Raw genomic sequence first — 25153 nt, forward strand, 5'->3', positions numbered from 1 at the left:
ACTCCACCGAAGTGAATTCACTGCCGCGATCTGTCCTCAGCACGTGCAGCTTCTTCCCAGACTCCACCTCCGCCCGCGCCTGAAACCTCTTGATCGCCTCCGCCGCCTCATCCTTGCTCATTAGGAGTTGCAGCCACATGTAGCGACTGCAATCATCCATGAGCAGGAAGAAGTACCGCCGACCACCATTTGTGGCGACGTGATCGGCCCATAGAGATCACCGTCGACGAGCTCGAGAGCGTCTGCCGCGCGATACTTGGCTACCTTCGAGAATGGCAGCCTCCTCTACTTCTTGGCCAGGCAGCTGTCACATAGCTCGCCTACGTGCTTGATGTGGGGCAGTCGTCGGACCATCTTCTCTAGCCGATCGAGCACTGTCGAAAGCAGAGATGGCCGAAGCATGCATGCCATAGCCATGGCTCCTCGGTGTGTCATGCCGCCTAGGCACACTAGCTGCTCCACCTTCAAGTCGAGCAGGTACAATTGATTACGTGAGCTGTTTTACCTTTGCTAGAAGACGCCGCTCCCGATCCCGAATCTTCAGGATCCCGCTCTCGATTAGTACCTCGCACCACCCGCGCTCAGTCCAGCTGCCCGATGCTTGAACACATTGTGGGATGTAGTACACATCCATCAGCGCTGTGGTGCTCACCAGTTCCGACAGCGGAAGATGATGGTGCCATGGCCTCGAATCTCCACCTTTGAGCCATCGTTGAACCGCACCGACCCCATCACGCCACCTGTCGAGCTCGGAGAAAGCCGCCTTGGAGCCAGTCATGTGGTTGTTGGCGCCTGAAGTCCAGGCACCACCTCTGCTCCACCTCAGCCGCCCACTTGTCCGAGATGGACTTGGGCGTGCAGCTCGTCGAGGTCGATGGCCCTCTGCCGAGCAGTCCCCTGCTTAGCAGTCGCCACCTCCTCTGCTTTTCCCTTTGCCTTGATGTCATGCAGCTGCACAGGACTGTCACCATTAGGAGAGTCGGCTCATCGTCCTCCACCTTAGCCAGGTGAGCCTCAGGCCTTCTTTTCCTTCTGATTCGGCCGCTACTCCCACTCTCTCCCAGATTCAAGCAAGCAGGCCATACGACCTCGGCAGGACACTTCACACCATCAGGGTGGAGGCACTCGAGGTTATTCCTGGTTTATTCATCGTTCATTGGTTTTTTCATACCTTTCCTTTGCATTATTGTAACATTGGGGTGAATATATTGTTGGCCTAGCTGGAACAAGAGAGGAGGATACGAGAGCAGATGTAGGCAAAGATGGAGAGGGTGGAGGCCTGAGCGGGAGTCCGAGTAGCGGAGGATGGCGGAGATTCTTCAGTACATGCAAAGTCTTGGCGCCGCTACGGGTGTAGCTCCGCCACCTTCGCTATTCGCTCCACCTCCACCTCCACCTCCACCTCCTCACTATTCTACTCCTATGAGTATAAATGTTTTAGTTTGTATGTTCATGCTTACGGTCAAACCTAATGGAGTATGAAAGTTTTATTCATGTATGGTATATATTTATCTTGTCTCACACATGCAATCTCTTCTCCTTTGTGCAGAATCAATCGACGGCATCGAACGATCCTCATGCTTCAGCGAATCCTTCACCAAATCCGTGATGATACTTGTGGTTGTTAATGATACTTCTATTTGCAATTGTGGTTGACGATGATGGAGCACTTGGATTGCTTGTGAACTTATTTATGATATATTGTGAGACATGTGACGTTTGTGATATATATGTGACTGTTTGTGATATATATTTGGTGTTGGTGATATATATGTGATGTTGATGATATATATGTGATGTTGGTAATGTTTGTTATATATATCTTCTGTTTGTTTGGATCGGATGTAAAAAACAAATAAAAAATGCTATTTTCAGTCACTTTGCCAAGTGCAATGGCCATGACACTCGGCAAAGTGACTACCTGGGAACTACCTGGGAACATGCTTTGCCGAGTGCAATGGCCATTGCACTCGACAAACAACACAGATTTGCCGAGTGCCATGGTCCAGACACTCGGTAAAGGTCGCCTGTTTGCTGAGTGTCTTCTCGGCGGCACTCGGCAAAGTGGCCACCTTTGCCGAGTGTCTAAGTCAACGGCGCTCGACAAAGCGGGTACCTTTGCCGAGTGCTTGACCTTGACACTCGGCAAAGCCGCCGTCACGGTGGTGCTCGCCGTCACACCCACTTTTCTTTGCCGAGTGTCGAATTGGCACTCGCCAAAGCCTTTGCCGATAAATTGTTTACCGAGCACCCTTTGCCGAGTGTAACACTCGGCAAAGGCTTTGCCAAGTGCCTCAGACACTTAGCAAAGAAGCCGCCTCCGGTAGTGCACTCGGGATAGCTCGCTCGAGAGCGTACCCGAGGGGTGTTTGCTGATGACATGGTCGGACACAGCTTGACCGGCATGAGATGGCTCATAGAGAGCGTACTCGGCGATCGGTGCTGGCGACGTAGTCAGTGGGCAGCATTAACCACTAGGGATAGCTCGCTCGAGAGCGTACCCAGTGGGGTATTTGCTGATGGCAGTGGTCGGTCACAAGCTTGATTGGCACTGAGATGGCTCGTAGAGAGCAGTACTCGGTGATCGACACTGGCGACGTAGTCGGTGGGCAGCGTTAACCACTTCAGGATAGCTCGCTCGAGAGCGTACCCGAGGGGTGTTTGCTGATGCAGTCGAATGCAGCAGTGACTGGCACAGGGATGGCTCATCGAGAGCGTACTCGGCGATCAATGCCCATCCTGATTCATGATAATAAGATCAGTGAGTATTCATATGTTATCCCGAATGAAATAAACATGTAATAAAGCATAAATTAACACTTATGAGCCGTTCAGTCGTGCTGTGCACTCTGCTGACTAGACCATAGCCCCCGAGCAGTAGGATATACCTATAGAAGGCATTGACCCATAGCGTTGGGTTGTTGGCGTAAGTCATCGTTGCAAACAAAGTACACAACGCGGAGCATGTGTCATAATTGTATTTAAAGCAGTCTCTGAACTTGTTGCTCTTCTCTCCATGATGTTGTTTTCCCTCTCATGAATGGTTCGTCGTGTTTAAGCACTCTATCGGCTAGACCATAGCCCTCGAGCATAGGATGTAACCATAGATGGCATGAACCATAGCATTGGGTCATTGGCAGTAGGTCGTTGTAACCAAATAAAGCTTCACACTTATAACGAACATATCATGCAGGTACTTAAATCGCAGAGAGGAAAACAAACAAGTACTGATTATTATTGTGTGTAAAAGACACAAATAAACAGTTGTGAAAGCGACTTAGCTAGTCCAACTGGTTGTCGGCAGCTAAAGCAGTCGGGCGTGTCCGAGTGGTAGTACTCGGCTTCCTCTAGGGCTAGCTGAAGAAATACCTCCACCTCAATGCCAGTCGGGCGAAAACCCTTTGGCCATTGAACGTCTTGAAGCTGAGGGCCGAGTGGTTGTAGGCCGAGATTGTTAGCCGGGCGATCATCCCGTCAGGAGCGCTTCGCCCGACTTGCGTTGATGTTGTCGTGGAGGTCATGCAGTCGAAGGTACTCCCGAACATCTCGACCCAAAGGAATCCGTTTGGGAATCCTTGAATCGATCGTAACATCGTTGGAGGAGTATTGCCAAGAGTGCTCGGGAGGACTCAGACACGGAAGATTCATATCCTGATCGATCTGGCAAGCTGCTGCGGTGACAGTAGGCGCTGATTCGATTCAGCACCGATGTCAATGGGCTGTCTGCAGAACATGGAGCCCCTGCAGCAGCACCATCGCCATGATGATGTTTGCCTGTGGCGTCTCGAAAGTCGCTACTGCTCTTCCCGAAGAGGCAGTCAGATTGGCGCGGTGATGTCGAATGGACGCCGCATCGGCATTATGACTGTTGCTTCAGGCATAGTCCGGCGAAAAATGTAGAAAAGTATTTTGTGAAAACCTCTCCCCTACCTGGCGCGTCAACTGTCGAGGGTTGTTCTCGGCAATAGTTCTTTTAGAGAGTGCAGGACTACGCCAGAAGGCAATGGCAGATGACACAGGTCTTTTTAGACAGGTTTAGGCCCTGCGGAGAGGTAATACCTTACGTCCTGTGTTTGTGCGTATGTATATTAAGAGAGCTCTTTTTGTAAGAAAGTGAGTGTCCTGGACAACTTATAGCCTCTAGTAGCGTTTAGGACAGCTTATAGCATCTAGTAGCATCTAGGACAGCTTATAGCGTCTAGTAGCATCTAGGACAGCTTATAGCGTCTAGGACAGCTTATAGCATCTAGTAGCGTCTAACCTTTCCCAAATCAACCACACCCTCCTTTTATAGTCCAAGGAGAGTTAAGGCCGATTAGTGGGTTGCAGTTTCCAGTAACAACCGAACTACAAAGGCATAATTGCCTGATAAATGTGCTGTCTAATTACATATATAAAGTACGGTAAAGGCCGCATAATCGCCTGATAAATGTGCTGTCTAATTACATATATAAAGTACGGTAAAGGCTCAGCGGCCTTCAGTGGAGCTTTTATGCCCCGACTCCCGAGTGCTCCTCGTCCGAGTGGTTATGCTCCTTGTCCGAGTGGTTCGGTTGTCGCCTGAATCGTTCGCTGGTATTGCAGTACCCAGCTCCAGACGAAACCTCTTCTAACTGGTCAATGAAGCACTGGGTCCGAGTCCGCCAAGTTATCTTGTAGAAAGGGTACCCCGTCGGGGATATCCACGACAGCTGGTTTCAGTTCTCATTTCCAGGAAGCAACGGTAAGCTCCTCTCAGTTGGTGAACCAGGGACGAAGGGGACGAAGCCGCGGCCACCGAACACCGGCCGCATGAAACCATCGTCAAACTTGCGCCAGAAATGGTGGAGGCTCGTCGGGCGGCGTAGGCTTGTGCCATTCTCAAGATCCAGGTGACCAGGGCTGTTCGCGGCCAACTGCTCAAAGAAAGACTTTGGGCTGGATGGTTCAGAAATGGAGCTTGGTTCCCTGGATAGGTGCCTTGGTGGGATCAAGAGCCTGATCAGTGGCTTGGTCAGTAGCCCAAAGACCTGCATGAACAGAGAATAATTGTTCGAGTCAGACCCATGTTGTAGCAGGAAAAGGAATGCCTCTATCACAAATCATGTTCTTATGTTTGGTACTTGTCTACAATATAAGCTTGAAAATCAATCCAGCTTGTTATGCTGTGTGTAATCCATAGGTGTCGGAGATTGAGAAAGAACTTACAACTGTGCTGACAAAAACAACACTGATTGTGCTTGTAATCATGATAGCACTGCTAGGTTGCTGAGTATGGCCTGATCTTGTGAACTGCAGATTAAAAAAACAGCGGTTAGATCAAAAGCATGAACAGACAATTCAGCACTTAACATTCCAGACCTTTTGAGCCATATCTCCTACAACTAAAAAGAACAAAGCGTGGACACTTTTTGGTGCGACATTTGTTTTGGGTCTGCCTCTTCACCCCCTGCGACTGCGACTTCCCTCCAGGCCACCGCAACTTCCCCCGTGCGATCCCTCTCTGCGCCGCCCCTCCCTCTCCCTCTCTCTCCTTCCCTCTCGCGATCGATCTGATCCCTCGCGTCGCCGTCCGCCTCCATCGCACACCGTCCGCCTCTTCCCCTCGCGCCGTCCTCCACCTCCACCACACGCCCTCCGCTTCACCCCCATGCCGCCCCTCCCTCTCCCTCTCTCTCTCTCCTTCCCTCTCACACTCGGATCTTGCTCAGCACTCGCGGAGGCGCGCTGCGATGGGCCTCACAGCGAACCTCCATGGCGGAGCACAGCAGCAGGGGGACACCGTCGCCGCACCCCGGGAGGAACTCGGGACCCCAAGCCCGTCGTTGCTGCTCAGTAAGAGAAACGGGGGTCGTCACGTGCCCTAGGGCTGCCTTCCTGCTCCAATTTGGTACACCGGTAGTTCGATTTTGTTTTTCTGAATGCCTTCGTTTGTGTTGTAGGTATTGTTCGACTTGCTTCATAGGTCACCACGAGGTAGGCCATTGCGCAGCTTCGTGGTGCTCAATTAATGTGCGTGCCAGTTGATATGGTGTTCTGCATTACAGCAAGTACGCCAGGTTTGTGCTTCCTGGGATTCAATTTATATGTGTTGGCTGTTTAGTTATTTTGTACCAACTAATTCTAGGTTACCTGCAAAATGGATCTGCAGCTGGTGATGCGGAATATTTGTTGAGGCTATGGAGGCCCTCTGCATGTATGCTCCTCTTTAACCTGGACTACCTCGAAAGGTCCGTAGAGGACAATTGAGCCATTATGGTCTGCTGCCTCTCCTTACCTTCATATCGGGTTTTCATATTAGTTTCCCTAAATGTTGAAAGTTCTAATGACCTAAATTTAGGTCCATGTGCTATGCTTCCTGTGTAGTTTATGTATTAAAGAAACTAACTAGAATCATCATAAAAGCTTTACAGGACCTAGTCACATGTGTTCATATGATCCTTCGTTGCATCCTTATATGTAATGAAAGATCTACTACATAGACCGGTCTATTCATGTACCTGTAGATTCTGTTTGAAAGATTGCTTCCATGATCACTTAATGATGTGGCCGTTGGCCTCTTTGTTAAGGAAAATGTCCCCCAGAGGGAACTCAGTGACCATGGCAATCTTGTAGTATTCAAAGTAGTGTCGGAGCTTGCGCGACGTAATCAGAATGGCGTATAAGAGCTTTTGTACCTGAGGATAACGAGTTTTGGGCTCATTAAGTACCTTGCTGATGAAGTAGACCGGGCGCTGCATCTTGTAGGCATGCTCGGCTTCCTCGCGTTCGACGACGATAGCTGTGCTGACGACGCGAGAAGTAGCAGCGATGTAGATCAATAGAGTTTCATCTGGTCGTGGCGCCGTCATGATTGGAGGCTTTGTTAGGAACAGTTTAAGCTGCTCGAAGGCTGTGTCTGCTTCCTCCGACTAGGAAAAGCACTCGAAGGCCTTGAGGAGCTTGAAGAAAGGTAGCCCTTTTTCATCGAGGCGTGATATGAAGCAACTTAAAGCAGTCATGCAGCCTGTAAGCTTCTGTATATCCTTGACGCATGTCGGCCGTTTCATGTTGGTGATGGTGGAGACCTTGTCAGGGTTAGGTTCGATGCCTCGAGCACCGACGATGTAGCCCAGCAGTATACCGGATGGAACTCCAAAGATGCACTTTGAAGGGTTCAGCTTCCATCAGTACTTGTTCAGGTTGGCGAAAGTTTCCTCAAGGTCGGCGATAAGGTTGTCGGCGGTCTTGGTCTTGACGACCACATCATCGATGTAGGCTTCGACGTTGCGGCCAATCTGTTGGTCGAGGCACATCTGGATGGCCCTTTGATAGGTCGCCCCGGCGTTCTTCAGTCCAAAGGACATAGTTGTGTAGCAGTATGCATCGAAAGGCGTGATGAACGATGTCTTGATCTGATCTTCTTCCTTGAGGGAAATATGGTGATAGCCAGAGTAACAGTCAAGGAAGGAGAGCAGTTCATAGCCAGCGGTGGAGTCTACAACCTCATCTATCCGAGGCAGGCCAAAGGGGTCTTTAGGGCAGTGTTTGTTAAGATCAGTATAATCAACACACATTCTCCATTCTTTATTCTTTTTTCGAATGAGAACAGGGTTTGCTAACCAATCTGGATGATACATTTCTTTTATGAATTCGGTAGCTAAGAGCCATTTTTTTTCTACCCTAATAGCCTCCTTGTCTAGCGCGAATCAGCAGAGTTTCTGCTTGATCGGTTCAGCAGTCGGCGAGACTTTCGAGGAGTGCTCAATCTTCTCCCGTGGTACCCCCAGCATGTCTGCGGGTTTCCAAGCAAACACATCGGCGTTTGCACATAGGAAGGAGATGAGCACGCTTTCCTATTTGGGGTCAAGGTGAGCCCCAATCTTCACGGTCTTGGAGGGGTCATCGAGGCCAAGGTTGACCTCCTTGACTTCCTTGGACTTGGCGAAGGCGCGAGGAGGCTCTAGCTCTGGGATCTCCATATCTTTGGCAGGCACCGTCTTGGCTTCGGTGACCACGCTAGCCATTTGGATAGAGAGGTCGGTAGCTTCGGCGAGGGCGAGACTCTCTGTCTCGTAGGCATAGGCGATGGAGAGGTTGGCCCGTAGGGCCAAGACTCCAGCAGGCGAAGGCGTCTTCAGCACCAGATAGGCATAGTGTGGCATGGCCATGAACTTGGCCAGAGCTGGCCGACCAAGTATGGTGTGGTAGGCGGTGTCAAAGTTGGCGACGTAGAAGTTGATATGCTCGACGCGGTAGTTGCTTGCCGTGCCGAACTGTACTGGTAGGGTGATCTCTCCAAGTGGTTTGGATGCCCTGCCAGGTACCACACCCTAGAAGGAGGAGTCCGAGGGTGTGAGATCTGTTATCCTGAGGCCCAACTCCTTTAGGGCTCCGGTGAAGAGTAGATTCAAAGCGCTCCCACCGTCGACGAGCACTTTTCTGAAAAGCACCTTCTGGATGGTTGCGTCGAGGACGAGGGGGAAACGCCCTATGTAGGTATGTCCGCCCACTGGTTGGCCCTGCTAAAGGTGATGGGGACCTCGGACCATGGGCGATAGCTGGGGTTGGCGGTGGTTTCTTCTGAAGTGACGGCGAGCACTCGTCAGGCGGCGAGCTTCTATTCTCTTCTGCTCTTTGTGGAGGCGAGGCCTCCGAAGATGGTGGCGACCACCTTGTCATGGTCCTGGAAGGCATTATTATTGCACCCAGGTGGTCGGCGACCTCCGTTCCCACCGTTGGCGTCGTCGTCCAGCTTTTTGTCCTAGAACTCCTTGGCCAAGCTGAGGCAGTCTTTCATCTTATGTTTGGTGTTCTTGTGGAGGGGGCACGAGCCGTCGAGGATCTTCTTGTACTGCTCGTCGTAATTGCGCTTGGTTCATTGATGGCAGCGACGATGTGGTCTGGCCAGCGGCGGCGATTTTGATCGGGCTTGGATCCTTCTGGTCGATCACAGGCCGCTGTGTCCGGTGGAAACTACGGTCGTCATAGTGGCGGTCGTTGTGGCGTCGATCGTCGGGGTGATCATCAGTAGCAGCGAGGTGGGCGATGAGTGCCCATATCTTCAGTTGAAGCGCACCTTGGCTTCCTCGGCGTCGGCAGTACTGGTTGGCGGTCAGTGATCATCTCGCCGATGCCTGTAGGTGGCTTGCGATTGAACTTGGAACGAAGCTCACAGTGATGAAGTCCTCGAACGAAAGGCGGTGATGACCTTAGCTTCCGTGATGTTAGGAATAGAATTCCTCATCTCGGAAAAAGCGTCTGATGTAGCTGCGGAGGAGCTCGGACGGCTTCTGGGTGATCTGGTTGAGATCATGCTTGGTGCCCGGCCGTGTACATGTAGCCATAGAGTTATCAGGTGAAGACTTTCTTTAGCTCTTGCTAAGATCTGATGGAGTCCGGGGCAAGGCTTGTGAACCAGCTCATGGCGGCTAGAGTGAGCATGATGAGAAGATAGTTCACCATGACACTAGTGTCTCCTCCGGCGGCACGGACAGCAGTGGCGTAAGCCTACAACCACTGTGTCGGGTTCATCCTTCCTTCATAGGGTTCAACCCTAGTGATTTTAAAACCACGGGGCCACTGGAGCGTTTAGAGCGCCCTCGTGAATGCTGGGGGTCCTTTAGGGTTGTCGGCGCCATCGTCTGCGGCGTTACTGGTAGCCAGTGGCTCAAGAGCTAAGTCCGGGTTACCGTACTCCTGCTCGTATTCCTGGCGGTGACGTGCCTCTTCTTCATGGCGACCGAAGCGGCATTCATTGATACGTCGTCATGCATCTTGGAGATTGTTGAGGTGCACTCAAATGTCCTGTTTGACCTCCTGGTCATGTTGGCGATGGTGTTCGGTGCGGTGGCCCCTGGCTCCCCCTTGGAGAGGTAATGACTAGTCAGCGAAACAGCTTTGATTGGGGCGGCGATTAGATCTCGGCATAGCTAATCGGTGAATCATGCTCATGGAGCACGAAGGTCTTTGATCCTCTCAGATCTCATTGACTTGACAGTGTGTCACTTTAAGCATAGCGGTGACCTTGGTGAGCTCGGGCATCTACGGGAGGTGGGTGAGCTCATTGGTGGCCACTGCCAGATTGGCGCTTGAGTCTTGAAGACGTTGTGGCCATCAATGCGGAGACACTCTTCGTCAAGGTTGCGATGGAGCGGCCTTCCTTGCGAGTCGAACTGGTTGTTACGAGCAGCCTCGGCCATCGCAAGGGCATGCTCATTTTCATGGTGCTGCGCGCGGTTGACGTTCTAGTTCTCGTGAGCGGCGCATTCTTCATTAGTTTCACCATTCCGAGGGGGGCTATCGACGCTGACGTTCAAGATCGCGCCACCCCAGAAAGGCGGGAGAGGAGGTTTCTCGGTGAAGGTTTCGGCGAGGGTCTCTGTAGAGCCCTAGGACTCGAAGTCTGGATTTTCCTCCAGGATGGTCTGGAGGGTGGCTCCGAGGCGTTGGCTGGTGTGCAGCATGTTGACCGTCGGTGGGAGCTGGTCGGCGAACTGGTCGGTGAGAGGATGGATATCCCCCACTTGGTTGGCGAATTTGCCCCTCAGGGCGTCTTGGTAGGGAGCGGCGGCATTGGTGAGCCCGAAGGATAGGGCCGTAACCCCTGGAGTTTGCCAAGCAGCCTTCGATAGATCCAGATCGAAAGGTGGTCGGCGCTGAACGAGAGTGTCTAGAGCCAACTCGGCGATGGAGAGGCAATCGGTGAGCTTCAGACCGACCCGATCAATGGATTCGATCAGATCGTCATTGTTGATCTGCCTCCTCTGGTAGCGAGGAAGCGGGCGGCGAGGCATTGATGAAGGCGACCTCAGAAGTGGTTCCAAGATCAGGTCTACAGTTGCAGGTGCGGGGGTGGTCGGCGTAGAACTGATCTACACCGGCCCGAGGAGCTCTCCGACTCTGTCAGCGTTGATGACCCACGAGATGGATCCGATCGTGAAGATCTGGCTGGGCTGCGGAAGGGACGAAGAGCCTATGGAAAAAACCATCTTGTTCGACAAGAAAACAGCATGCAGACCCCTACCTGGCGCGCCAACTGTCGACAGAATATTGTCGGCAGTCCTCCAAGGGGTATCCCACGAAGGTAGATTGATCGGCAGAGGAGCGTGAGATCAAGAACAAGAAGGCAACAAAGACACACGAGTTAGACAGGTTCAGGCCGTCAGTATGACGTAATACCCTACTCCTATAGTCTGTTGGTTTGTATTAGCTATCGTATGATATTGCCAGAATTTGGAGGGGTCCCTGCCCGCCTTATATAGTCCGAGGGCAGAGTTACAAGTCGGTTAGATCTAAGAGATAATCGGAAAGTAATAACAGATTACAGGAATCATGGGATCATACGTATCCTAACAGATCTCATAGTATCTTCAGGATATCTCCCATGTGTCTTGCGGGAGGCGCCGAGCAGAATCGTGCCCCGCAAGGCTTTGTCTTGTGGGCTGGGCCGCCCCTGGGGGCGCAGCCCATGTGGTCTACCATGGATATCTGGGGTCATAGCCCCCACAACTCCCTATCTCAACTCCCAATCTTTCCATACTTGGGAAAATTGACCAAATCGCGGGGAAATATACAAGCACGTATATATCGACCGGCCAATCTAGAGGTGGTAGGACGGGTTTTCAATGCAAATGTGCAAGAGAGAAAGAAAATATAAAAGTGGTTAGGTTGATTTGGAAATGGTTCGTGCGGGATTCCTGATGCAAAATTGTATTATATATTTTAGGGGCGAGATTTTATAAAATATTGGAGAAATTAAACTTAACAAATGTGCTCCCAACTTTTTTTTATCTACTTGGAAAACTCATTGATTTACCAATTGCTTTTTTACGAACTATATTGGAGATGCTCTAACTTCATGCAAAACATATGTAATACCTTTAGCTCTTGAACTTTATAGATTCATTTCCTATGTACGATATATTGAACAATTCTCTATTCTAATTATTCCCAGGATTCTTCTAATTAATATGAAACCTTTATAATAACAATACATTAACTTTATATGGTGGTATTATTCATTCACTAGCGGGCTCTTACTTTTTTTTCTCGATTGTATTAAGGAGAAGAGTTTAAAGAAACATACAACGCGCTTCTATTGAGCGTCGAAGGAGGTCGACCTAACACAGCTGAAGCTGGACCATCCTAGCAAAGGACCTCATGTTTCGATATTACATAAAAGGAAACAACCAATATCGACGCAGCTTTGTGGCCTAGGTGGCCTTGCGTCTTCGCGGCTGCCTGGACGGTGCCTTTGCAACGGCCGGGAAGAGCTCGTTCAGCGCCTCGGCTTCGGACGCAGTTAGGTTGCCATTGAAGAGCCTGTCAAAGGCCTCCAACTTCGAAGCGGATGGCGCAGATGGATCCCTGGTGTAGCCCATACACTGCATGATTAGCACCTCACCTCGCTTGGAAGCTGGCACTCGGGAGAGGCTCTGAGCCGCCAACTGCCTGCTCCGCCACAGCAGTACAGGCTTAGCAGGAGGCTATTTGGGAGGCTCACAAATCAGCAGAGAGTCCCTCTTACGTGTGACATTATTGATGAAGTTGTTGAGGCATCGTTTGGCGGAGTCGTCGTTGTCCACAACCTGGTGGGTAATCCCTGGTGGTGAACTGGAAGGGCCATCCACCGTGAGGTCGACCGCGTGTGTCTTCGATGAGTCGACTACCCACTGAATGGGGCATGGGCGTGGTGTCTGCAGCACACAGGAGGCTACCACATCCTCCAGCTGGGGGTCGCCACTGCCGGTGCCTCATCCGGAAGCTGTGGGGTCGCCGAAGTTGATGGGAGGTGCTCAAGGGAAGGCCACATGACGGTCTGACTGCCGATGAGCGAGGCTATGAACTCCTCAACCATCGGGTCCTTTGAGATGTCATGATCCTACATGGCGCCCGGGTACAACGTGAGCGTCAACGGGTCGGGTTCAACCATGCCTGTCGCGTTGGTCAGCCCACCGTGCCTTGCCTCAGTTCCAGCAGCGATCGAGGTGAAGTCCGATGCCGTTTGGGGGCCCCTGTCAACCGCTCGTGACTGTCGGTGGTGACACTCGTTGCCTCAGCGGTGTCGTCCCCCTTCAGTCGGTGCCGACGTCTCCGATGCATCTGCCGTCTACGCCCACCGCTGTCATGCGTGGTCGCACCTGGCACAACAGTTGTTGCACCTGGCATAGCCCTAGCCATGCTCGATGTGTCGCCCTAAGTATACGGCCAGTTGCCCAAGATACGCTTCTGGACAGGGCGTCGTTGCCGGCCTTCTGGGGCACCAACTGTGCCGGAGCCAGAAGGAGGCACCTTTCGCCGCTGCCTACAGTCCCACGTGAGGTGTCGGAACCCCTTGCATCGGAGGCAGCATGGAGGCAGCTTGCAGGTTGCCACCCTGTGCGCGGTGGAGAGACAGTTGAAGCACTTCCCGCGTAGATCCACCGGATAGCAGGTAGGGGGCCGCTGGTTCATCGATGCAGTGCGGGTGGCCATGCCCCTCCGGCACCGCTTAACGACCCCTGTGACAAGACCTCACACCAGCCATCGGTGTTCAGAGCGGAGATGCGCTAGTGGGCGGAGCCCCTTCCGCGACGTCCGAGGCGCTGTCAGGCGGGGACACATCCATAGGCCGAGCAAGCAGGCTATGCACCAGCTGGGGGTGCGGCCGTGGCCGGCGAGTCCTACGGTTGCGCCGCCCGTGCACAATGATAGCACCAGCAACATTGTTGTGCGCACCTCCTGCGACGTTGGCTGGTCGGGCCCTCTCAGCCAGGGGCCCCTTGCCCCGCTCAACAGCAGCGTTGCCGCGAGTGATGTATCCTGGTATTTCCTTTATCAGTAACTTAGGGTACCTTGATCGGTTTACCAATATCAGATGTTGTATATACATACAACATCTAATCTAGGCAAGTCTATTTCCTCTGCAATGTTGTTCTAGGGACCTTTGTTCCTTATGCACATCTGATACAAAAAGCTAGGGCTCATGAAGTCATGAGCGCCACGCCTTCACCAAGCAGTGGCCTCCAAGCAGCCCTCTTATACCACGTGAACAATAGTTTTTTGTGTAAATAGCTTGTGTTTCTTGATATTGCAATCAATTAGGTAATTACTTTTCTCTTGATTACTAGCAAGACAATTATCAAGCCAAAACATAACTCACTCCTTGGAAAATGACTAGCAAGCACCCCTAGGTTAATTTTTTTATTGCCAGAAGTTGGAATTTTGGCCAGATGCAAGAACCAAATGAGCATGGCCATCAGCAATCTTCTTCACTATACACTGTAATTAGTATTAGTTAGTTATGAGGTCAATAAGTCATATTAGCTTATGGCCCTTCCATCTTTGCGAAAGTGCTCCGTTTAATCCGTCCCTGTTTTTAATCTTAGTTCTTTTCTGTAGGTAAGGAAGATCAAAGAGTAGAGCAGAGAGGGCTAGCTCTTAGATGTATCACGGAATCCTTGTGCATTGCAATGTACATCACTGAATTGAGTAACAAGATGCAGAGGTGAGAAACCCTCTCAGCGCTCCACATCTTCACGCCCTCCTGCCCGGCGATGCACATCCTCATGCCCTCCCACGGCATCGCCTCGACCCCAAACCTCTCGTCCTTCGGCTGGTTCGACAAGATCAAGTCCACCATCACTAGCAAGAAGCCCGAGGAGGGCTCCGAGGCATCCTCCTTCACGCTCATCCATAAGGCCAGTCTCAATGGGGAGTTTCATTACATTGTTTTCAATACTGCCATGTCATTTGAAATGAAATGAAACTTGGATGAAACACCCACTCTCAATAGAGAGTTTCATTCCATGGTTTCATAGGCATTTAATTCCAAGACTCATATAGAGTTGATAATCGTGCCAAGAAAGTTTCATCTAGATGAAACCCATCTCTTCTCATTCTTTAATACACTACCATGTCATCAAAAGTGCCATGTGGAAACCTATTTAATGCAAATAAACTCACATAAAGGAACACTCAAAATTATCCTTGGTACACTCCAGAATGCTTCCCCCATTGAGACAGCTCAACCATTGTGCACCAAATAATTTGTACCTAGGATTCCATTTTATTAAAACCAATGGCTAAGAATCAACCCTCAAAGATTTCAACTGGATCCGATGGCCAAGGTTCTTTGGATCATCCCCATGCCTAGGCTTCAACGCTCCACTCTGTGTCCCCACGCGTGGCAAGCCAGGTTTGATCACAGCTACCTCCATAAAAAAATGAAAAACAAAGAAAACCCAGCCGGAAACGCCGCGCTCCGCGCCGTCTTCTCGACCAAAATGGGAAGTCACGATCCCTTCTCACATCTCAATTGTCTCCTAGCTCCCATTTCAATCTCAATCTCATATCAACCAAACGAGAAAGTCATGGTATATCAACAATCAGCCGCTTCCTTGCCAGTTGCCACCGATCACCCGCTCGGTTGCCGCTGGACTCCACGATATAGATTGAGACCGTGTGCCCTACATCATCAATGCAGGATTGAAATCGGCTATGCCAATGAGCACCAGATTGATCGCCACTCTGTTCGGCAATTGATACGCCGGCATCAGCGGTTCCCGCTCCATCTTGTTGCACCACGACAGCACGAGCTGCTCGGCCCTGGCCTGGCGCTGCCCACCGTCTGCCTGCGATGACATTTCTTCTTTGAACCCACTGTGAGTTCCTCACCGGTCTATGTTGAATGGCCTTCGTGTCACATCCTCAATGCACCATGCCACCACGGTCCTTCTCTATTCTCTCCCTTCAGATCTGTACCCATGGCTGTCATGCCTGTGACCTAAGCTTCTTAGCAAGGGCAAGACAATAGCCGCAGATGGCGATAGACTCTCAGTTGCCGCGGCCTTGCACGCCCCAACCGCTAGCATGCATGTCGGCTATTTTCTTATTCATGTGCTTGGCACAAATAGCATATAGGAGTAGGGGCGGAATCACCAGTGTGCCGCAAGCCATGGTGGGCGCCATACCTGGTGGCCGACGAGCACACGGGCCATCCCATGGCAGCGACAATTGCCTGACTAAGATTGGAAGTACTATGCGGCATGTATGATGTATTATACCACACAAGTATAATATGGCTCGGTATCGTTGTTAGTGTTTCAGAGTTTCTGTATAAAAATTATGGTGCAGACAATTAATCTATCCCCACCCCAAATATCAAGCACTGTATCCAAAGAAAGGAAAAATATCGATGGCGCCGAGGTAGCGCAGCACAGCGGAATGCTTCTTGAAGGCATTGACGACGGTGGCCTCGTTGGCCCGCCTTCAGACTAACTAATGTCATCCTGTATATTTTTCATGATTTTGGTTTCTCAGTTGTCGATATGGGTTCTGGCTGTCGGTCGCTCAAAAGAAAGAGGGTGTACGCTGACCCGCCGCCTGCAATCACCGATACACACATCTATAGGCAACTACGTTACATTTATCTTGTAATTGATCGAGGCAATCATTTTCTATCAACATAGGTTTACTCGTGTGTTTTATCATTTTGATTGACATGGACGGGATTGTAGATGGGTTGAATTCCATGAAGTGGGAATGGAACACATATCTTCCATATGGGATGTGAGTGCCATGGTTTTTTGGAAAGACAACGTACGACATCACCATGGTGATATATATTTGTGTGTAATTTTGAAGGATGAGCAGGTGCATTTTGAGCTCATCTTTTTGGACCATGTCTAATTTTTTTCTACAGACCATTATTATCTATCTGTTGGATCTAATATTCTTACAGGGAACCAAAATGGAAGTGGTTGCGTACAGTGACCAAACCATGAGGTTCGACCATTTGCTTCGCGTAGGAGAATGTTATGACTTCACGAGAGTTGGCTTCACGCCTACTCATGTTGGTCCTTTGGGCTACATCTTCCGTTTATGTGCCGACTACTTTGTGGTTCTATCTCCACAAAGTATGGCTAATGCACCACAAAGAGAGCTATGGATTTGTCAGTGTCCTCTTACCTTTATGGAATTCGAGGATGTAACTGTCGGGTTCATAAACCCGGGGTCCCTAATGGGCCCGCCTCCCAGCAAAAGCTTGGCCCAGCAGACGATGTTGCGAACAACGCACAACTCTTGGGCCAGCCCAGATACCTAACGATAGGCCAGAAGAGCGACCCAATCTCTGACCAGAAGGCCTGGCCAATTAGAGGACGATGCTCGCTTCCGATTCCGACCCGCTTCTCCAAACGAACGGCTTGGCCACGGAGGGGACGACGCTCGTTTCTGACAACTGCTGGTGTCTATAAATGCGTGGATGGCAAGCGAATAATTTGGGCTTCATATATATTACAGTTATAATGGACAATGTGTGGATATTTTTTAAGGAAATATCCTTCAATAGAACAATGAGAGCTATAAAGCGCCATACTTCCCTAACCACATGTGTCAATTTTATGGGCACAACAAGAGTTCAAGATCTGCTAGTATAATATGTTTTGGGTTCTAGTGAAATGATTATGCAAACAGAACTATTTTGCTGATGTAGATCAATAGTAAATACTAAATAGCAACTATATTAAGTTATTGTCGAGTTCATAGTTGTAAGATATAACATATGCTGTCAATGTCAGTTTTACAAGAAGACTAGCTAGACAGTCTGACTAATTTTTTTAAAAAGGTGTTCCTTCTTGTAAGTAACCAAGTGGTCTGTGTCTGGGTTGAGGTGCTAAGAGTCTTTTCCACTCTTTTCCCTCTCCCTTGTACATTTTATCCTCTCTTCTTAATGAAGAGATGCACAGTTCTCCTACGTGTACAAGAAGAAAAAAAAAGTTGTGACAGAAAAAGTAGAATGTTAATATATAACATGCCAAGCTTTAGACTTGATCTGTGCCCATAAACTCTGTTACTTCCAAGAGGGAGCAACTCAACTATGGTAGGAACTAAAATATATGTGGATGTTACACAAACACATAAAAAAAATAAGTTTCCTCAATTTACTAAAAACTAGTTTCAACATTGTTTCTTTGAAACGCCTGTTTGAGGGCCAGGTAACTCACTGATTCAGTTTTAAATCTATGATTATAACATCTAAGAAGACTTGCAAGGTTTAATTTTGCAGCTTCAGTTCAAAAACATCTAAAGAGGCTAAACGACTTCTCATGACATTTAGCTGACAGTGAAAGAACTGCAACTTCTATATAAGACAAAGAAATGAAGGCTGTTGATGTTGGTGCATTTTCTATAAACTTTGTGAAAGTCAGAGAAGTTTGACTAAGGATAACAAGAATGACCTACATTTTGGAATGGATGGAGGAAACTCTAGACTATACAAAAGCAGTAATGCATTTCCAGGCCAAAGCTCAAATCAGATGGACCAAACACAATATTTACCTTATTGAAAGCCAATGCAATGGACACGGCACCTCTCATGAGGCCTGCCCACCAAACAATAATCTGAATGACCAATATCATGTGAGGAACATAACAACCGTTTCAGGAGGACATTAAGAAGTTAAGATGTTGCTAAGTTAAAGACTCACTTGCTGCCTAAAAGATATCTTTCCACCTGGAGTTTCTTTGGTCAAATTTGATAGAAAGGATAGTGGGAAAACGAAAGCAGCTCTTGAAACCAGCACCAAGACTAAAATGGTGGAGCTCAAAGCAATAGACTTTACTGGGCTGCATATGATAGAAAAAACAGATTCAGAAAAAATCTTCTACTTGAGCAATGAGGAGAGAGAGAGAGAGGGAGAGAGAGCATGCCTATAAGTTTGACTGACAATCTTCCACTTCTCTATATCCAATGCATCCATGCCAACATAGAGAAACAGAAAAGTCTCAGAGATAAATGACAATGTTGCAAAGGCATGCCTGTGGTCCATCCAATAGCATATTATTAGTATAAGCATTACCATAGTGAATGCATGATCAAAGGCAAATGTCCACACAGAAGCTATGAAGCTACTTACTTGGTTGTGACCCTGGAACTTTCTGTTACATTGTGCCAGGTATAGTGTGACATTACAATACCGCAGAAAAACACTGTGAGAATGCCACTCAAATCAAGCAACTACCATAAAAAGGCAACCAGTCAATAACAATTTACAGCTGTATTTGCTTTTCTGAAATACAAAATATATACAGAGGTTAAGAATGTAGGGTGCTCACTTCGGCTAGCATGTAAGATAAATAAGCCATTAGCATCATAATGGAAACTTCACGATCAGTTGAGTGCCTGGGGTGCATGTCAAGTCAGAGGAATATAAGTTGTGGAAACGTCATCAATTTCAAGTAAAGAAATCGTGTTGTGTCAAGTACAAACCTGCCAAAGTAAAACTTCTTAATGATATAAGCACTAAGAAGTCCAGACTGCAGCCAAAACACATGTCAGTAAAGAATAAACTTAGGCAAAGCTAAAGGTGGAAGCAGCATATAACTTACAGCTACTCCAAGAATGGTGCTGGAGCCAAACAGATAAAGGAAACTGCCAATAAAGTTCAGTAATTTGGCACCACTTATATCTCCAAGATCAAAGTTCTGGATTGCATTGAACAACACAATGGAAGTTGCGTCATTGACAACACCTTCACCAAACACGAGGCTGTACAAGAAGGGTGTCTCATCTTGGCTTAACACCTGCAAGGTGCAAACGGAGTCTGTGGCCGAGAATATTGCCCCAAGTGCTGAAATTTAACATATATACAAGAGTCAAAAAGAAAGAACTGCATATGGGCAATGGAAGTGCATATATATGTTGGGTAATGAACTTACCGAGATAGTCTCCAAGCTCAAGTGCCCCAATATTAAGCCTTGATATTAGTCCTAGAGCGCCTGTGATAAAATGTGCGAGTTAGGCAGGCAGAAACCCAGAAACTGACAATCATGGTAAAAATGAAATTTGGGAGCAAACCTACCAAGGGATATTATTGTAAAAGAAATCAAGGTGCCAACTGCACCAAACAGTGTAATAGTAATGAAGTTTCGAAAGAACTGTTTCTTCTTCACTTGGAACCTGGCTTAGGGAAAGAAAAAAAGGAGAACTGTGAGTGAGTTATACATACAGGTTCTTACTGCCAGATATTCAGTAAATTATTCATGACATATTTCTTTAACGCAAATTATACATGCCATATCACCTACGCTCTAAATGCCAAATACTCAGTGGAATAATTGCAGATTTATTTAATAGAACACCATAGTTGCTTTGCTACTCAAGTGTCTAGATGAGGGAATCTTTTCGAGATTTAGCTCAGAAAGCACCAAAGAGAAAACCTATCGAAAGATGTCCAATAACAGTAACCAAATACAGGTAATGCAAAAGCAACTGATGACTGTTCCTGTGTTAATTAGAAGGAAAAGAAGGGGCGAAAATTCCAAGCACAGGGATGGTAGCAACAGCTCTCCTGAACTACAATTGTTATTAAAACCATAGCAAATTTCTCAATCACTAATGTGTCGCCCAACTCAACTTGTAAAATGTCAGGCTCTTCTTTCTTTGTGTTTTTTTGTGTATATTATTATGTGCAGGAAAAACTGATAAATAAATTGTAACCATAAACAAAACAATGGCACCATAACGCTAGAACATAGCATGAATTCCATACCCCGCATTAAATATGATGGGCGGCAGCAGGTAAATAAAGAAGAGGTCCTCGCTAAACACCGGCACGCGCGAATGCTTCCCGCTCGACGCGAACAGGATCACCACTCCAGTTCCCAGCCCCTGCAAGCCACACGCATCAAACAGGCCACAATCACCCTCAATTCCCAACAGACAACATCGCAATACCAAGATGGTTATTTAGGACTCGAAACATTGGCCTTTCGCAAATTTGCCATTGGACCCCACATTCGTAGATACAGATGGATCATCCTAGCCGAGTGGCAACATAATCCAGGACTCAATCTTTTGATTTTTTCACACACAAGAGGGCAAAAGCGAAAAGGGGGCGGAGGGGGCGGTTGGACTCACGATGAAGAGCGCGGTGATGGACTCGTTCATCCAGCGGTTCTCCTCGAGGAGGTGGCCGACTATGATGCAGACGCACATGAGCACCACGAACAGCCCCACCGCCGCGATGGAGCCGTAGTCCGCCGACGGGTCGCCCAGCGCCATCGCCGCCGCAGCCTTCAGCCCCATCGTCCCACCTCCCTCGGACTCAAAGCAGCTCCGCCAATGACCCCACCCTATTAGGCTATTAGCTTACCACCGCACCAACACCCGCCCGACCCCTAAACACTCGATTCCCGCTCAGCTTGCCTTCCGAGCAACACCGCCGCCCGTGCGCAACCCGCTAGGCGGGAAAAAAAGCCCCATCCAACCCGGATTGTGTGCGGGGAAGGGCAATGTATCTGCTAGGCCGCCGGAATTGACGAAAAGTAGTCAGGACTCAGGACTCCGGTGGACTGTGGAGGAGAAAATCGGGGGCAATGGGGAGATCCTGGCGCGGGCGGCGGGTCTCGGGGCGGTTCTTCGATTCGGGGGAGGGTTTATCGGTGGGGCGGGTGGCGCGCCACGGCGAACTCGTAGTCGTAGGCGAGGAGGAGATACGATTCGAACGGGAGGATTTGTGCGGAAATTTTATAACAACAAACGTACCATGATTCTGTTTTTTTTTCCCTGCTTGGGCTTTGGCTTGGTTTGATATTTCTGGAAGTGACGCGAAGAGAGGGTTGGTGCCTCGGTGGGGATGGCACACGTGTCGGTAGCCAAAGCCTCACAAGTCGCAATCAGGGACAAGCACAACCACAAGTAATCGGAAGATGGTGGGCCCAACCGGTAGAGCTGCCTGGGCCCCACGTGTTCCCCACTTCCCCGGTTCCCTCTCCCGCGCGGCAGCAGCAACCGCCCCACGTGCTACCGGTGTACTCCGTCGTTTGATCTGGATTTGGGATAGGGCAAACGGTACAGCGAAAGGTTGGTTGCACTGCCAGGAGGATGAAGGAACTTGCCAGCCTAGGATCTGCGACTGGCTTATATGTAGGTGTTGAAGATGATACCCGAGGCGCGAGGCTTCCTCTTAGATAAATATCCATACATCTCTGTGTCACTGTATGTCTGGCCCAGATGATTGGGTCCGTCTGAAGCTCTGGGCCATTCTTTTTTTTTTAATGTTCGAACCATTCTTTTTTGCGAGAAAAAAAGAGGCTTTTTTTATTGCTCAGGCATAGGATTACAGTGTTGTGCGAGCTTATATGGGCAGCATTGTTTCGCTCTCTTCTCGTGTGGATAATCTTCCACTCAGAAATCAGGCCTCCTGCCTGTTTTGCCTCTTCGGCTATAAAATGTAGCGGTCCTCGGTACGTCTGGCTTTTCAACAGGGCACAGACTCCAGAACCACTAACTACTGGATTCAGCTCGGCAAAGCCTTTATCGAGTGCGACACTCTGCAAAGAACACACGGCAAAAAATGGATCGGCAAAGCCCTCTTTGCTGAGTGTCTTTTATCGAGAACTAGGCAAAGGCTTTGCCGAGTGCCCCGGGGACACTCGGCAAAGAAAAGAACCGTCACGGCGCCGGTCCCGTCGACGGTCACTTTGCCGAGTGCCAACCCGGCAGGCACTCGGCAAAGATTTTTTATTTTTTTTAAAAAAAAATTCTTTGCCGAGTGCCAACCCTTCAGGCACTCAGCAAAGAGTTTTTATTTTTTTTTACAGAATTTCTTTACCGTGAGCCAACCTTCAGGCACTCGGCAAAGTTTTTTAAATTTTTTTTTTAAATTTTTTTGCCGAGTGCCCCCCTGTCCGGCACTCGGCAAAGTTTGATTTTTTTAATTTCTTTGCCGAGTGCCCACTGCCCGGCACTCGGCAAAGTTTAGTTTTTTTTTAAAAAAAAATTCCTTTGCCGAGTGCCCTTAGTCTGGCACTCGGCAAAGTTTGATTTTTTTTTAAAATTTCTTTGCCGAGTGCCCTTTGTCCGGCACTCGGCAAAGTTTGATTTTTTTTTTAAAAATTTCTTTGCGGAGTGCCCTCAGTCCGGCACTCGGCAAAGTTTGAATTTTTTTTTAAATTTCTTTGCCGAGTGCCATGGTCACAACACTCGGCAAAGCTGGAAAAATGGTTTTCTGGACACCAATTTTTCCAGCTTTGCCGAGTGCTGTGACCATTGCACTCGGCAAAGGGGTCCTTTGCCGAGTGCAACACTCGGCAAAGTGACCCAAAACTGTAATTTTTAATTTTTTTTTACATTCCATCATGACAAATAAATTCATACAAACATACATCACATATATATCTCATTCATCACATATATATCTCATCCATCACATATATATCTCATCCATCCACACATCCATCCGCACATATCACATCCATCACAATATATATCACATATATAATAATAAGTGCTCAAGTCCATCCAAATAAATACACAAGTCCATCAAAGTCCACAAGTGCATCACAAGTATATCACAAAGTGAACAACGAATGAAAAAAATACAACGTGCACTCATCTCGGCCAAGGCGACTGTGGTGAAGGCCCAGCTCCATCATTCGGAGGTGCATGAGGTGGATTATTCGAACCACCATCATATGGAGACTGCACAAAGGAGAAAAGATTGCATATGAGACAAGATTATTTGGATAGCTAATCTAGGAAGGTAGAGGCCATACAAGCAAAGCACAAGCGAAAGTAAAAAACTTTCATACTCACAGGAGTAGCTGTAGCTGCAGGACGCGGAGGCGGAGGTGGAACCAACAGCCCAGGTGGCAGAGAGAAGCCCACACATTGCCCAAGTCCTTGTAGGAACTCCGTAATGTCCGTCAGCCTCTGCGCCTGGGCCTGCCGCTCGGCCCGCTCAGCCTCCAGCTGGGCCGCCATCCTCTGCTACCCGACCTCCAGCTCCTGACGTTGCCCTATTTCTTGTTCCAGCCGGGCCTGCAATATTTCACTCCAATGTTTCAGTAATGCAAAGCTAATTAAGGTGTGCAAAGATCAATGCATGACGAGTAAAATAGGAATAACCTCGAGTGCGTCGACCCGGTGCTGTGCAGCGGTCGACCGTGTGCGAATGGGCGGGCTCTCGCTCGTGCTCCGTGCTCGGATCTGGGAGAGAGAGGGAGTAGAGGCCGTGTCGATGACGCCGTTGCCAAGCCAGAACCGCCCATGCTTCTTGCCTTGCCCCGCCCTCATGATGGCCTCTCCATCGAAGTCCTGTGTGCTCGGGTCGTGGTCTGACCCATGGAGCGACCTCGCCACCTCAGTGTACTCACTGATGCGGGAGTGGACGCTCGGGTTCGTGTATGCCTCGGGTGGGTCCTCTAGGTTGAAGGAGACGTCGGACGTCGCCTTGCCCTTATGGGACATACACCATGCCTCGAAGTCCGAGCAAGCCTGGCCACTATGTGACGCCGACTGGGAGAAAGACAGCACGATGATTAGAAATAGGCAGAACTGAGCGTCACAATAGATAAATGAATTCGCGTACCCATGCTTGTTTATATCCGGCGAGGTTGCGGCTGCCTTGATGCTCTTCATTTACCTCAAGGTACTGCTCCCGGGTCAGCTGCATCTCTCTTGCATCTTTCTTGGTTTTCCTCTCTCCAAGCTTCGACCCGTAGTAGGTTACGATGGCCTAGATGCGCACCTCGTGATGCATGTCGGAGACGAGTTTTTTACAGGCTTTGGTAGTCACCTGCTCCGCCCTGGCCTTAAATCTCTCCTCGCATCTATAATAAGTCTGCATACAAAAGCGATGTATTCATTCATTATTTCAAGAAAAGTCTGCAATGTTGTGCGAGGGAGACTTACCCAAAGCTCTGCCTTCACCCGCGCCGCCTTGTTGTGGTACTCCGCATCGGTGGCGAGGCGTAGTGGTCAAACGAGTAGGCCGGCTCCGTCTTCGATGCATACGTGACAATGCCGAGGAAGTGTTGCCTGCACAGAAGACCCAGGATGCCGTTGACTAGCCGTGCGTTACCACCCGACACAACCACCCAGTTCCTACACAAGTGATTAAGAAAAATTATTAGTTTTTTTTCATCATATCATATGAAGTAGTGGTGATAACATATAAAGTTACTTACTTTTACCCTTCGGGGCGAATCACTGGGCGTTGGTGAGGAAGCGGAACATGTGGAAGGCTCACGGGACCTCGCAAGTAGACACTCGAAGAGGAGTCGGAGGAAGTAGAACCCGTGCCTGCCGCCTCCAACTCGTCGTCCTCGTGTGGCCCCTCCTCCTCGTCCGTCTGCCGAACCAGTCATCGTCCGACTCATCCACAGGGGCCACCTCCTCTGACTCCTCACATGGCGTGGGAGGAGACGG

The 25153-nt window shown here is 49.2% G+C and overlaps 1 protein-coding gene across 2 annotated transcripts; it reads right to left on the reverse strand.

Moving 5' to 3' along the window:
• Window positions 1-4031: 4031 nt before the first annotated feature.
• LOC136484163 (sodium/hydrogen exchanger 1-like) lies at window positions 4032-21512 on the reverse strand. 2 transcript variants are annotated; one of them, XM_066481365.1, is made up of 13 exons: window positions 20861-21512; window positions 20493-20611; window positions 19803-19900; window positions 19660-19719; window positions 19330-19571; window positions 19211-19257; window positions 19057-19123; window positions 18858-18958; window positions 18652-18759; window positions 18429-18567; window positions 18280-18342; window positions 5188-5271; window positions 4032-5009 (listed from the first exon to the last, which is right to left on the reverse strand). In XM_066481365.1, the coding sequence occupies exons 1-13, from the start codon at window positions 21026-21028 to the stop codon at window positions 4698-4700; spliced, it is 1608 nt and encodes a 535-aa protein (XP_066337462.1). In that variant the 5' UTR covers window positions 21029-21512; the 3' UTR covers window positions 4032-4697. The 2 variants fall into 2 exon arrangements, with proteins under 2 accessions (XP_066337462.1, XP_066337463.1); XM_066481366.1 differs by lacking the exon at window positions 18280-18342.
• Window positions 21513-25153: the final 3641 nt, after the last annotated feature.

The sequence above is a fragment of the Miscanthus floridulus genome, chromosome 9, assembly GCF_019320115.1.
Source record: "Miscanthus floridulus cultivar M001 chromosome 9, ASM1932011v1, whole genome shotgun sequence".
Lineage (NCBI taxonomy): Eukaryota > Viridiplantae > Streptophyta > Magnoliopsida > Poales > Poaceae > Miscanthus > Miscanthus floridulus.